General features: G+C 36.4%; 1 protein-coding gene across 7 annotated transcripts in view; it reads left to right on the top strand.

Moving 5' to 3' along the window:
* The window catches only part of Golga4 (golgin A4), a 125,813-nt gene that overhangs the window by 17,699 nt on the left and 93,081 nt on the right, over positions 1-15,033 (top strand). For all 7 annotated transcript variants that reach the window (XR_010051313.1, XR_010051312.1, XR_010051314.1 and 4 more), the window contains exon 2: positions 8,230-8,319. Coding sequence is in view for 4 of the 7 variants with exons in the window: in XM_013156385.3 (XP_013011839.2) it covers positions 8,230-8,319 (90 nt within the window). In the remaining 3 variants the exon portion in view is untranslated. The remainder of the gene's footprint in view (positions 1-8,229; positions 8,320-15,033) is intronic.

The following is a 15,033-nucleotide window of genomic DNA, read 5'->3' as shown; positions in this document are numbered from 1 at the left end:
TTGAGGTGTAGCATTAGGTTGTTTATTTGTGCTTGTTCTGTTTTCTTGATGTGACAATTTTATTACTATATATTTCATCTTAGGACCACTTGCATTGTGACCCACAGGTTTCAGTATGTTGTATCTGCATTTCCATTGAATTGCATAATTTCTTTTTTAATTTCATCTATAACCCATTCATTGTTGAAGAGGTTATATAATTGCCTTATGTTTATCGCAGTTTTGCAATTTTTTTCTATTAATTTCCAATTTCAGTGCACTATTGTCAAATAATATGCATAAGATAATTTCAGTCCCTTTACATTTACTTAAGAATATTCTATGGATTAATATATAGTCTATTTTGGAAAATGTCTCATGTGCAGCTGAGAAGAATGTATATTCTGATATGGTTGGGTGGAATACTCTGTAAACATCTACTAAGTCCATTTGTTCACAGGTTTCATTCAGTTCTGTTTTTTTTTTTGTTTTGTTTTGTTTTATACCGGGAAATGAACTGATTACCTTGTGCCTGCCATTCAGATGCTTATGCTGCTGAGCTAACTCCTCAGCCTTATTTCTGTTATTTCTTTGCTGACTTTTTATCTAGTTGATCGCTTTGTGACATTGGGGTATTAATGTTCCCTATTAGAATTGTGTTGTTGCTTAGTTGGCTTTTCATATCTGTTAGTGCTTGTCTTATACAGTTGGTTACTCTTATTTGGTGCATATGTGTTTATGATTGTTAACTCTCCCTCTTCAATTTTTTCCCTGACAAGTATGTAGTGACCTTCTTTATCTCTTTTGGTCATGTTTCATTTGAAATTCACATTGTCTGCAAACAGAATAGCTGCCCTTGCTTTTTTTCTAGGTTCCTGTTGCATGGAATTTTGTTTTTCATTCTTTGACTTTTAGTCTGTGAGTTTCCTTTTGAGTCAGATGTGTTTCTTGTTCTTTTTTTTTTTTTTTTTTTGTCTTTTTCCTTTTTATCGGTACCAGGGATCGAACTCACCACTGCTGCTCGCAAGGCAGGTGCTTATGCCGCTGAGCTAAACCCTAGCCCTCAGATGTGTTTCTTGTATACAACATATTGTTGGATCCTGTTTCTTGATCCATTCTGTCAACCTATTTCTTTTAATAGATGAATTGAGGCCAACTACATTGTTGGATATAACTGATATGTATTGGCTCGACTTTGTCATGTTATTTTCTTGCTGCTAGTTTTCTGCTTTTCCCCCTCGTTTAACTACTTGCCTTGTCTGGTAGTTTCTTTCTGTTGTTGTTTTGGAAATTGTAGTCATTTTTATCTCTACCTAGTATGTCTTTCAGTACTCTCTATGTTGGGGTGGGGTTTGGTGGACATGAATTTCTTCAGTTCTTTGTCATGGAAGTATCTTATTTCTCCATTAAATTTGAAAGAAAGTTTTGCAGAGTGTATCAATCTGGGTTGAAAGTTGTTTTCTTTCATGGCTTGAAATACTTCACTCCAAGCTTGTCTTGACTTGTGGGTTTGTGCTGAAAAGTCTGTGGTGATTCTAATGAGCTTTCCTTGATAGGTGAGTTGTGTCTTTTCTTTTAGTATTCTGTTTTTATGCTGTATGTCTGTGATCTTAATTATTGTATGTCTGGGTGTAGATTTATTTTGCTTATGACTATTTGGTATTTTATATATGCCTTATTTGCATATCAGATTCTTTCCCTATGTTTACAGAATTTTCTATTAGTTTTGCAAATAATTTTCCTATGTCATTTGCATCTTTATTGATGCCCAGCAATCTTATATTGTTTCTCTTTGCATCATCTTGAAGTTGTTGAATTACCATTTCTTGTTGCCGTGTTATTTTTAAAAGTTCTTTCCTTTCATGATCGCTAGCTGTGATTCTGACCTCAAGGTCCAAAATTCTATCCTTAGCTTCATTCAAATGGTTTTGCCAGCTTTCAGTAGAATTTTTTATTTCCTGGTTATCTCTTTCATGCATTTGACTTGTTTTCTATATTGTTCATTCAAGGTTTCCATCATTTTGCCATGCTTCTGTACTTTTTAAAAAAATCTATGTCTTCTCTAACTATGCTGAGCAACTCCTTTATTAAGGTTGTCATGTCTTGCTTTTACATGAGAGAGTGTTTGTAATCTGATTTCCTCTATAGCTTCATGGATTTTTTTCTTTATTTCACTTGCTTTATTTTCAGATATTTCAGGTATATTATTTTTTTTTTTAATTGGTACCAGGGATCGAACTCATGACTGCCTGCTTGCAAGGCAGGCGCTTATGCCACTGAGCTAAATCCCCAGCCCCCAGGTGTATTACTTTTAATGTTCTCTATTTCAGTGTCTGCTATGTTTGTTCCTGATAGACTGGAAGTTTGAGATTGCATTTTGCTTTCTCATTTTGTCATTTTCATTGCTTGGGCTAGTATTTGGTTTTTTGATCCCGCTAGTCTCAGCTGTCCATAATGCATGTCTTAAGGTCCTACTGTATGATTGATGTTTGGTAAGTTGCTGGGTCCCACAATAAAGGGGAGGGCCAGTCACCTGAACTCCTCCTGCAGGGCCTGTTGGGTGAGTCCTATATTTTTCCTAGGCTGACTAGCCTAGGAGTATTGATGTAACTCAATTCTTCCTGCTGTTTCTATGTCTTCAGGTTGTTCCAGGTCACCAGCTCGACCTGGCTATAGTATTCACCTCAGCTGGGACCCTACTGTGTCTCTGGGTGTCTCATAAACCCTTTTAATTTTCTCCAGTTTGGGGGAGGCCTTATTGACATTCTGCTTAACCCATCTGGTGTTCTCTGTGTGGAGGAAGGACTCACGCACACTCTTGCCTAGCTCACCATGGACCTACAGCTGGCGGGGACTTTGCCACTTCTTCTGTTTACTCACCAAGGTCCTCTGTTTGAGGGGAAAACTCAGCACACTGTTGTAAACCCACTGAGGTCTTCTGTATGAGTGAGGGGTTGCTGAGTCTCCCATCAGCCCTCAGGGTTCTGCAGGTGGTGGAAGGGGTCATGATTGTCAGTGGGGTACTGTGGTCTTTTGGGTGGGGGAGAAGGATGATGGGCAATCCCCTGCCATCCCAGGTCTGGGGGCGAGGAGGAGCAGGTAGCAGCTGACAATCCAGGCAGCTGTAGGTCTGGGGGGTGAGGAGCAGGGTTAGCTGACCACCTGTGTTGGCCCTAGGTCCGGGGTGGGGTGAGGAGGAAGGGTAGCCTATAATCTGTGGCCATCCCATGTCCCGGAGGCAAGGAAGCGGTGGAGCCAATGATCATTGCAGGCCTAGTTCTGGGGGGAAAGGAGGGGCACCTGATAATCCAGGGCTGTCCCAGGTCCAGGGGGCGAGGAGGAGGGGCAGCCTACAATCTTCAGCTGTCCTTGGTCTGGAGAGCAAGGGGTGGTTCTTTCCATCTTGAACAAAGAATTGACTGAAACAAGCAAAGATGGCTGCAAAATTTCACATTTATTTGAGTTAGGGAAAATTAAAAGTGAAGGGTAAGGGAGAAGAAAGTGTCTCTGCAGAGTGAACTTCTGCCAAGTAAAAGGAAAAAAAATATGAAACAAAAATACATCCTGTGCACAAAGGAGGCTACTCTGAAGAGCCATGATAGTGAGCTCGTTATTCTGTGTCATTTTATTTGTACCACATAGTGATGCATTCTCTTGTGGAGTCCATATATGGGTTCTTGGGAATTGTTTGTTCTGGAATATGTCCTTGAATGTGGTCATGCTTACACTCCCAACCAGCTTCGCCATCCCCTGCCTACTTGCCTCAGTAAGACCCGTGAACTAACCCAGGTCTTGGAGTATGAACTCAGTTGAGCTAAGTAAGCATTCTGACTTAGGAATTTAGGAGACTGTGATAATATCTGTATTGCTTACATTTCAGTTTGCTTACAAGGATCAAAAATTATAAATTATCTGAAAGTATTTTATAGAACATTTATTTATTTAACAGTAATAGTGCCTGAAATGTGCTATGCTGGGTATTACATTACCTTCATGGGTATATTAGTCTCTGTACCATGGCACTAAGTACGGCCCTTGTCATCTAGTACAAAGGTGTTGTGGCTGCACATGAGGAAACATTTGGAGAGGCTTAGCATGACATTTGAATTAGTCTTAATGGGTAATGAAAAGACATGGTACTGAGACAGAGAATTCAAGCTTATTATTCTTAAAGGTAAATGGATGTTTTTTGATACTGCCAAGAGGTTATCATGACTTTTTTGTCTAATAATTCAGTTACTTCAAAGTTCTTTAGGTCAGAAATCTGGCAAAAAGCCCAGAAATCTTTCTACTAGAGATTTCTTATATGTGATTAAACCAGTTTTTTTTTTTTTTTATATAATCAGTAAAACTTAAATCCCTTTATATCTTGAAATGAGGATAGCCCATCAAAGACCTGGGTACCTAGACCAACTGCTGAAGTACAATTTGTTCTCTGTGTTTTGTTCTTTACAGTTTTATCAATTCTATCATATAATCATTCTTGCAACTCCAGAGGCTGATCAACAAGCCATCAAGCCTAGTTTTTCCAGGTGGCTCTAATTTTTTCAAGGACGGTGTATTTTAGAATCTGGTTTTCAACTTTGTAGACCCCATCATTTGATTTTAGAATCACATGAGATGAAGTTGTTAAACCTAGTACTAGTTTTTAAAATTCACAATGGGGAAGATATACTTTTCAAGTGATTAGAGCTTGCTGGCAAGGATAGCCACTTCCTGGCATTTGGACATTTGGAAAGCTAAATTCATGATCCAGAGATTACTTAGGCCTTATGAAATGATCACGGAGAGTTGGTTAGGAGTCTAGTAGTGACAGTTAATTTCCTAGTGTTTTACCTCTCTGTAGGTTTTTTTTTTTTTTTTTATTACATATAACCACTTGTAAGTAAATACAAGTGGAACTTCTTCCCTCCTAATTGTAGCATTTGAAGTGCACCAAATTTTTTTTTTAAGAATGTGAAATCTAATTTTTTATTATTTTGAAGGTAGTAAAATACAACAGAACAAGATGAAACAAAGCCAATTTAGACAGTGTAGTGAAATTGGTACAGAAATTCACAGCAGATTACTGGAATATCAGTAATAGGTACCATAGTATATCTCATTATCTTCACAATAGTTGTTCTTTCAATCAGATATAGCAAAATAAAACAAAATAAAACAAAATAGAACTTACCAAGTAAGAATAATGAATAGAGCAATACCATTAATCAGAACAAAGCAAAACAGTGGTAAAAATATTTGCCTTCAAAGAGATAGTACAAGGAAATCCTCCTTATTTGCTATATTACATATGATCAACCTCTCAAGAGAGGCTCAGATCTCTGGCTTCCATTTGCTAAAGGTGGGCGAAGAAGGTGGGATGTTTGCTTCTTAGCCCGTACGCTCGTAGGTTCATTAGTGCTTAGCTGGGAGGTGAGCTGTTTGCTTGGTTTCCCAGTGCCCCAAGTTCCAACATGGCACAGATCTCGCAGATCTCAGGAGATGCTGGTGGTTCTCTCCCTGGGGTGGCCACGCTGCAGTCTGCCACACCACAGCCACTTAACAGGGAGGTGAGCTGGTTGCTTGGTTTTCTGGCACCCTAAGTTCCAACATGGCACAGATCTCAGGAGTCGCTGGTGGTTCTCTCCCTGTGGTGGCCATCTCCCCAACTTTTGAAGCTGATATGGTTTGAAAATTATGGCTCTAGGTGTGGGGAAGTGTCGTCCTTCAACTATAATGAAAGTGGCTTCTGAGGTGCTCTGAATCTTTGAGATTTAATTTGAGCCCTAGAATATTCATATTCATACTCTCATATTCTGTGTGTGTATGCGTGCGTGTGTGTGTGTGTGTGTGTGTGTCTGTCTGTCTGTCTGTCTGTCTGTCTGTCTCTTTTTCTCATTCTGGACATTTTACTGAGGGATTTTGCACCAACACTATAATTCCTAACTCTTTAAATTTTTACTTCTATTTTGAGACAGGATCTTACTAAATTTCCCAGATTGGACTAGAATTTGTAATTCTCCTGCCTGAGTTTTCTAGATTAGTGGGATTATAAGTATTTCAGTAACACTTTTGTTTGCACACAGTTCAGTTGACAAACAGAATCTTTTGGTGAAAGTTTCTTTCTGTTTTCAAATTCTGCATCGAATCACTAATATGACCATGGCCAATTTTCCCAAAGTAACACAAACGTGGCCATCATTTCCAGAATTATAGAACAAATTGTTTGTGACCCAAAGGACTACTGTACTTAGACATCATGCCTAGTTTAAGTTTTTATTCTTGTTTTGTCTTGGGTGACAGAGGATAGTTTATGCTTTAAGGTGACTTCTGCTTATAGCTGATTTCAGTTTATCATGTGTTACTGTTCTGATTCATCTTTTAGAAAGATATGTGTGTGTTGGGATTCTTAGTTGTAAGAAAAAGAATTCACTGGAGCCATTTAAGCTGAAAGGAATTTATTAAAAAACTGCTCGAATAAAAATATTGCAACTGCCTTAGCTTGGTAGGGCCATTGCACCTTTTACTATCCAGCTTGTATCTGCGTGACTGTGAAGCTCTGTCCCTGTGCTCTCCAAATGATGAACTTTGATTTTACACGGTTGTTTTCTTGCATTGGTCACTTATAACTCAAAGCTTGTGTAGATGTTCGGTGTAGCACACATTACCTCCCTAGATTGAAAAGAAACTGAGTTTTCTGAGTGCTAACTTACGAATTTATAAGACCTGGTTATAGAAAAAAAGATTAAACTTCTATCATGTTTTGTAGATCTTTCCCATCTCTCAATTAAACTATTCCTTCAAATTACTGCTTTTGAAATAAAAAGAATTTTTCCTATTCACAGATTAAGACTATTGTATTTTTGTGTATCAATTAAAAACATTTAAATGGGGGCTGGGGATTTAGCTTAGCGGCAAAAGCGCTTGCCTTGAAAGCAGGCAGTCGTGAATTTGATCCCTGGTACCGATAAAAAAGGGAAAAGACAAAAAAAAATTTAAATCTTTAATATAGTGCATGTATGAAGTAATGATCTGATTGATGACACCCATTTGGATGACTTATGGCATCTGTCCCGATATGAAATGTTACATTTATCATAAATTAAATATGTTTTATGTATATATTGTATGTATTTGAATATATGTATAATAGTCTCATGACCTCATATTTGTAGCCTAACCATGGCAGTATGTATACAGATTTGACAGATCGGAGTTACATTTGTTCATTCATTTGACAGATATTAAATCCCTTTTATGTACAGATGTATAGACTACACAAGAGTAAAGTATCAAGACTTATTCATTTTAATGTAAGATGAGTTCAGATCTATTTTGTTACAGGGTGGAGGAGTATTAAAATTTTGGCCTTGTACTTTTAGGGTTTTATGTTTTTGTTGTTCACCTTAGAATACATGTCAGACTCCTACTTTAAATTTTGGTTCCTTTTTCCTGAGCCTTTTTTTTTCCCCCCAAAAATAGAAATGATGAGACTGAATTTGAAAACAAAATAATAGATTAACAGTGATTAATATATTGCATATTGTTATCTTGAAATCAGTTGCTCAGATTACAGGATATGGGCATGAAAAAAAATGATCAAACAGTGGAAGCACAAACCATTATAGTCAGGCTGCCTTTTGCATAGAAGTATATCTGTGCTGTACAAGTAGGTTGAAAGAAAGATTGTTGACTGCAGAGGTGCATTTATAGTGTTGAATGTTTAAGAGGTCTCAAAGATGGAATTGACAACTTTTTCTCTCTCTTTTTTTGGCCTTTTGAGACAGAGTCTTGCTGTGCAGCTAAAGCTGGCCTTGAACTCACAGCGATCTTTCTGCTTTGGCCTTCCACTTTCTGGGATCACAGGCATGCACCACTATGCCTGGCAACAACTTTATGTTTTTAATGAAGTTTAAATTTTGGAACCATTTTATTTTACAGAAAAATTACATGAAGAGTAGTGATTCCCTATGCCTCTCACCTGGCTTCAGTTTCCCTTAATATTAGCATATACATTACCAGCACAACTTTATATCCAAAGTGACACAGCCCTTAAAAATTTCATTTAGCTAAGATTATGGTTTTGATTGGTGGTAAAGTCAGGCTAAGGACCCAGCAGTTGGCCTGGGTCTTTTAGTTGATTACATTTTAGTTATTCTTTTCTGCTTTTCTTTATTTCACTGAGTTCTTGGGGATGGACTAAGAGGTGAACTACCTGGTATATAGTCAATTTAGTCTTCTAATTTATACAATAATTTTTAAATCTAGGCTTCCTCCAATTCTTCAACACCAACAGGAACTAGGAGCAGGACATCTTCATTTACAGAGCAACTTGAAGAAGTTATTCCCAATAGAGAGGTAAGTTTGAAATTTCTTTTATCATACAGTATTCTTCTCCACAAGAAAATAACCCAAAATGTAATTGTACTGTTGATAACAAAAATGGGAAATTATTTTGAAAAAAAGGGAAATTATTCATAGATATTTTATTATAGTATAGTAACAGTCTTTTTCTTTTCAAGCAGAAGTTATGCTTTTGTAAAGTGTTTCTTTGTGAACCTTAATTTGAGAGAATAATGTACTCCATATCACTGGAAGCTTTCAGAATAATTTGTTAACAGTCCGTATAATATATGTCATGGGAAAAAGCTATGTGTTGTCAGGCTGGTGAGTGAAGATGAAAAAGTGACTTGACTGATTCTATGGAGCTAGCAGCTGGTACCAAAACTCATTTTTTTCCCAATGTTTTTTTTTCTGTAAAGTGTAACAAAAATAAAGAGGATAAGATGTAAATATAAATCAGTGAATCCATATTACCGCCATTCTGGTCAAGAAAATGAATACTTCAAGCACTTTAGTGCTTCCTTCTGCTAATGATTATAACCATCTTGCATTTTTTTATATTTACTTCCTTTCTTTATAGTTTTGCCACGTATGTATTTTCTTGAAATGTAAACATTACAGTGAAATATTTGGGTTGTCTCAGGTTAATGGTACTGTGAACATTACTGTGCTTTCTTTTGGTACATATGCACCTGTGTTTCTGTTTCATGTACTTTGGAATAAATCATTGGTTCAAAGGACGTAGCTAGTTTTAAGACTTTAGAATATGATGCCATTGGTATTCTTGAATAGTTGTAGAAAATTTCTTTTCCAACTATGTGTGGTGAGCACACATGGAATCCTAGTACCCCAGCAGGCTGAATCAGGAGGATCGCAAGTACCACAGGTAACTTAATGAGACCCTGTCTCAAAGTTACCAAAAAAAGAAAAAAAAGAAAGAAAGAAAAGAAAAATGGTGGTGATGTAGCTCAGTGCAAAAATCCCTGGTTCAATCCCTAGTACTGCAAAAAGAAAATTTTCCTTCCCAATAGAAATTCATGAAAGTTATTATTGCTATACTCCTATTAGTCTGTAATTCTGGTAAGTGTATAGTCTTTTGTTATAGTTTCTATTTATAGTTTTATGATGAGTAAGACTGAAGTTTTCATCTGTTCCTTGGGCATTTGACAGTCTGTTCTTTTATGAACTTCTTGTCTTGTGCTCATTTTTTATTAGATTGTCTTTTTTATACTGCTTGATACGGTTTTTTTTGTCCCATTTGTTTTTGATTTGTATATTTTCCTTTGGTGGTGCTAGTGATTGAACTTAGGGCCTTGTGTGTGCTAAACACATACTTTATAGATTGGTTTGGGGAAACTTTGTATATTACAAATCAAATTCTATTACTGTTTAGTACTACAAGTAGTGCTGTCACTGAACAGATCTCCCAGCACATAGGAGTTCTTTTCTCATATAGTGTGGATAGGAGTTCTTTATCAGATAGATGTTCTGTAAAGAGCTTTTTCCACTTGGTGGCTTGCATTTCTTTTAGCATTGTCTTTGATGAACAGCAGTTCTTAGTTTTACTATACTCTCCAGTTTGTCAGTATTTAATTTGATGTCTAATTTTTGTTAAAGAATTCTTTTCTTACTGAAGAATATTTTTCTGTCTTGTTTTGCTTTAACTTTTAGGTCTATACTTTGGAAATAATTTTTCAGTTTGGTAAGAGATGAGCATTAAGTTTTACCTCCCATAAAATGTGTATTCAGTTTTCCATCTTTTGCATATTGCTTTTGATTTTTTTCCTTTTGTTGTGGTGTTTTTGCTGTAGTGGGGATTGAATTTCAAGGCTTTGTACATGGTAACCCAGTGTTCTACACAGAGCTGTGTTCCAAGCTCCTGCTCTACTTTTTTTCAAAAATTAAGTATGCATATTTGATTGGCTTTTTTTCTGTGCTGTCTATACTATTCCATAGTTTCTAGTTTTGATCCAGGATAACAGCATCTCAATAACTATTGATGTATATTCTTGCTTTCAATAAAGCAGGTTTTCCCATCTTGCGCTTTTTGAATGTCTTGATTATTATTATTCCTTTTCATCTAATTTCACATAAACTTCTTTTTGTTTGTTTGTTTGTTTGTTTTTGGCACTAGGGATTGAGCTCATGACCTACTTGCCAGGCAGGCACTAAGCCACTGTGCTAAATCTCCAGCCCCAACACTTAAACTTTTGAGTCAGTTATTTTTCACAAAAAAAGAAAAAAAAAAAAAAACTCAGGATAAAGCATGAGCAAAACTTCTAAGAAATATGACTGAGTATGCATTGTTCTATAGATTAGTTTGGAGAAAATCTCTACTAAAAGTCAAAATTTACAACTTTTAGGTTTACAAATAGTGCTGTAATCGGCTTTGTGTGTGTGTGGTGTGTGTGTATCTATAATGTTATGTTTGTTTGTTGTCATTGTGAGGCAGGGTCTCACTATGCAGTTCAGGCTGGACTTGAGCTCAGTTTGTAGCCCAAGCTGGTCTTGAACTCCCAACAATCCTCCTGCTTCAGCCTCCTGAGTGCTGGAATTACAGGTCTGTGCCACCACACCTGGCTATAATGTTATTTTTTTAAAAAAAGTTTTTGGCAGTACTGGAGCTTGAACCCAGAGTCCTCACATTGAGCTACGTCTGGCCCTTTTTTTTATTTTAAGACAGGGTCTTGCAAAGTAACTACATTGCTTAGTTGTGCTCAGATTTCTGATCCTCCTGATTCAGCTTCCGCTTAGTACTGGGATTATGGCTATGTGCTACCATGCTTCGCTAACCATGTGCTATCATGTTATTTTTCTGTAAGGTGGATTGTAGGAGTGAGATTCGTAGGTCATAGGATGTAAAATTTAAAAATTTGGACGATATTTCCAATTATCCTGAGAAAAGTTTACTTTAAAATGAAATAAAGCTTTATTTAGTATAGACACATACTGTAATGAAATTAAAATATGTGTGTGTTAGCTTTCCATTACTGTACCAAATACCTGAAATAGTTAACTTATAAAAAGAAAAGTAAAAAAAGATTTTTTTTTTCACATCGGTAATCAAACTCAGAACCTCCTGCTTGTCAGACAGGTGCTGCACTGCTGAGCTGTATCACTGGTCCCTGAAAAGCCTTATTTTGACTCCTGGTTTTGAGGATTTCAGTTCATGGTCAATTGGCCGAGTTACTTTTGGGTCTGTGGTAAGATAGCACATCGTGGCAGGCATAGTGGAGTAAAACCCTTTACCTCATGGCCAAGACATGAAAAAGAGGAAAAGGAAGAGGTCGAGGGTCGTCCTATTTTCTCTAAGTGCGTTCCCCCAGTTTCCAAAATATCTTCCACTATCTCCCAATAATACAAACTGGAAACTAACCTTTAACAATATAAGGATCTTAGGGAGATATTTATGATCTAAACTGTATTAGTAGAGTTTTTGCTTTCAAGGTTATTAACATATACATTATATCCTTGGTTTATATATTTAAATGATTTGGCAAAGTTGTGTGACAGTATAAAGTTTATACACACTGTCTTTCACATTTTATTTTTCTGTGCTTTATTTGAAATATTACATTTAAGTTTATGGTGTCAGGTATAATGTTGAATTTAGTTTATACATGTAAACAAAGTGAATGAAAACTGCAGTACTGAATAGTAGTTTCTACAATCTTTGTTAATGGCACGATTCTTATACTCAATATATTTGTTGATATTATAGTGTATTGGTTTATATATAACACAGTTGAAACCCTGAAAATGATTTCTTTAAATTGCTTGTTAAAGATTTACTTTTATCTGGGATGCTTTAAAATAGTTTAATTGAATATATCTTTACAGGGGCTGGGGATTTAGCTCAGCGGCATAAGCGCCTGCCTTGCAAGCAGGCAGTCATGAGTTTGATCTCGGGTACTGATAAAAAGGAAAAAGACAAAAAAAAAAAAAAAAAAAAGAATATATCTTTACAAAGTATTTTCTGATAGGGATAATTTGAGTGTTCTTTTAAAATGGTTAAGTTAGCTGAAGGTCATTTTTTGCTTTAGAATTTGTCTGTTTGTTTTTTGGTGCCGGGGATCAAACTGGGTGCCTTACACACGCTGAGCCACACCTCAGCCCTAAAGCTTATTTTTTCCACTTCTGAGATTTCAGTGCTAATGATCCAGTATACGTGTAGCTTAAGTGACGATTTCGAATAGAAAGACAGCCAGTGTATTGTCAGTTTGTCTCCTTGCTTTTTAAAAGCTCTCTTAACATTCTAGAAGATATTTTTTAACACCATAGTACAATTTAAAACTTCAATTCAGCTTATTTTACAATATGTATACCCCTGTCCAGTTTCATGTTTAAGTTGTGAATCAAAAAGAACATTACATAAAAATGATCTATCCTCTCCACTCCCTGGGTTATTAATTTTGTGAGCGTCAACAATAGAAAGTACTTTGTCACAAGTGAGACCTGAACTTTTTTTTTGTTTTTAACGGTACAGAGGCTGGGGATTGGAGCCAGGACCTTGCTGGGTTCTTGCATACTTGCATGCCAGACAAGTATTCTACCAGTGAGATATATTCCAGCCCTCATTTTATTTGTTTTTAAAACAAAAATAGAAGTTTTAGCTCTTGTTGACCTCTGTAGTAGACAATGTAAGGTACAGTGGTACCTTGGTTCATGAACTTAATTCTTTCCACAATTCTAGTGGCAAAATTTGTTTCATAATTCTGATTGCCACCAAATTGTAAGCATTTAGAATCATGGAAGAATTAAGTTTGTGAACCAAGGTACCACTGTATATCTAAGATACTTGGAAAGTAGAAATAGTTTCCATAGTTTTCTGGTCAATTAAAGGCTTCACATTTTTCAGCTACTGCTGACAATCCTTCTTCTGTTAATAAATATTATACTTAAGTCCAAATAAATGCATCTTTGGGTAAGGTACCTCACACTTCTTTATACAGACAAAAAAAAATCATTATGATAATATACTGAGAGCAGAGGAGAGTATATTGAATTTGAGTTGATCCTAAAGTCATACAAATTTCTAGCATTGGCATTCTCATTATTCCCTAATGACAGATCTGTACAGTAGACTGTAGCACTTTTTTCTGGTGATCCTAGGCATAGCCTCAGTATCTTTAAAACAGGACTTTTTTGTTTCTTGAAATAAATTTTTATTAGTATATATTCATTATATAGAATGAGTTTCATTGTAGCATTTTCGTATATGAATGTAACATACTTTGATAATACCCAGCTTCCTTTACCCTGCTCCCATCCTTCTCCTGATTCTCTGAAATTAATCTTTTTTATTTTTCTGGATCTGGATTGCTTTAGACTACTATGGAGCAGGGGATCATATAAAAGACTAACTGGAGCAAAGGAAACTTATCATCCTCTTGCCCTCTGTTCCACTCTATTTTTTTAGTACTGGCAGTGGAACTCAGAGCCTCATGCTTGCCAGCAGCTGCTGTGCCACTGAGCTATATCCCTGGTCCAATATTTTATAATAATTTCCTTGCCTTTTTTTTGTACTGAGACTCAAACTCAGAACCTTGTGCTTGCCAGGCAGGCACTGTACTGCTGAGCCATATCCCTGAGTCTTGGTTATTTTCTTTTTTTTTTTCATTGCTGGGATAAAACCACCTGACACCCAAAATGAAGGAAGGAAAGGTTTACTTAGCTCGCTGTGGAGGCTTCAGTCCATAATCAGCTGGCAGAAAGGCAGGGTGGCATGGCAGTGGGACAACACTTAAAGGCAAGCCTGCAGAGTAAAAGGGGGAAACAAGCCTCTTCTCCTCCCTTGTATTGTACACAGGCCATACCCACCCCTACCCCTGGGGATGTTGTAACACTCACAAAACCTCCTTGCCCTCCTCTTGCACAGAATAAGGATATTTAGGAAGGAAGAACACTGCTCCCTGCTGAGTCTCTTAAACTTCTAAACTTCTCAGATTGACACAGTGAATCAGCTGTAACATCTTGGTTCTAATAGTTTTTAAACTGAGATAAAGTTTATATACCAATTTAAAGTGAACAATGAGGTGGCATTTTGTACATTCGTAATGTTAGGCATCCATCATATCTTTCTTGATCTGTGACATTCTTATCACTGCAAAAAAAAAAATTCTACATTATTAGTTACTTCCCATTCCCTCTTTTCTTCAACTTCTGGCAGCCATTAATATGCTGTTTCTTTGTTTTTATCTACTATGAATATCTCTTATAAATGGAATCATACTGTGCAGTAGTTAATGTGTAGTTTCTTTTACTTCGCATTATGTATTTAAAATTCTTTGATGTTATTGAATGCATCAGTCCTTTCAAGTGGCTGAATCTTTTTTATAATTTAAAAATAACCTTTTTTGCATTTCTTATTACTATGTTTGCAGTACATAATGATCACATTCATAATGAAGCACTTGTATATATGCAGTATATGACATATCTTAATCCTTTGTCTTTTTCCTCTCCTCTCCCTTCAATCCTTCCTGTCCCCAATTGCAAAACCCCATTTCCATTTTTTTCCTTCAGCTTATTTTAAGTCCTTTTCTCCTTTTTTCCTGCCCATCGCTTGTTCCCTTTGCATTTGAAAAAGTTTTTCCTGCCTCCCAATATCTATCCTTTATTTTGCTCCTTATTTATACTTTGGATCTCTCACACAAGAAAATGCAATATTTAAACTTGTGTGTTTGATTTATTTCACTTAAGATTGTAGTCTTGAGGTGCATCTATTTA

This window comes from Cavia porcellus, unplaced genomic scaffold (assembly GCF_034190915.1).
Source record: "Cavia porcellus strain 051 isolate PalLab524CR breed Dunkin Hartley unplaced genomic scaffold, mCavPor4.1 scaffold_13, whole genome shotgun sequence".
Classification (NCBI taxonomy): Eukaryota; Metazoa; Chordata; class Mammalia; order Rodentia; family Caviidae; genus Cavia; species Cavia porcellus.
The sequence above is the reverse complement of the archived record's forward strand: the minus strand, read 5'-3'. Positions and strand labels throughout refer to the sequence as shown.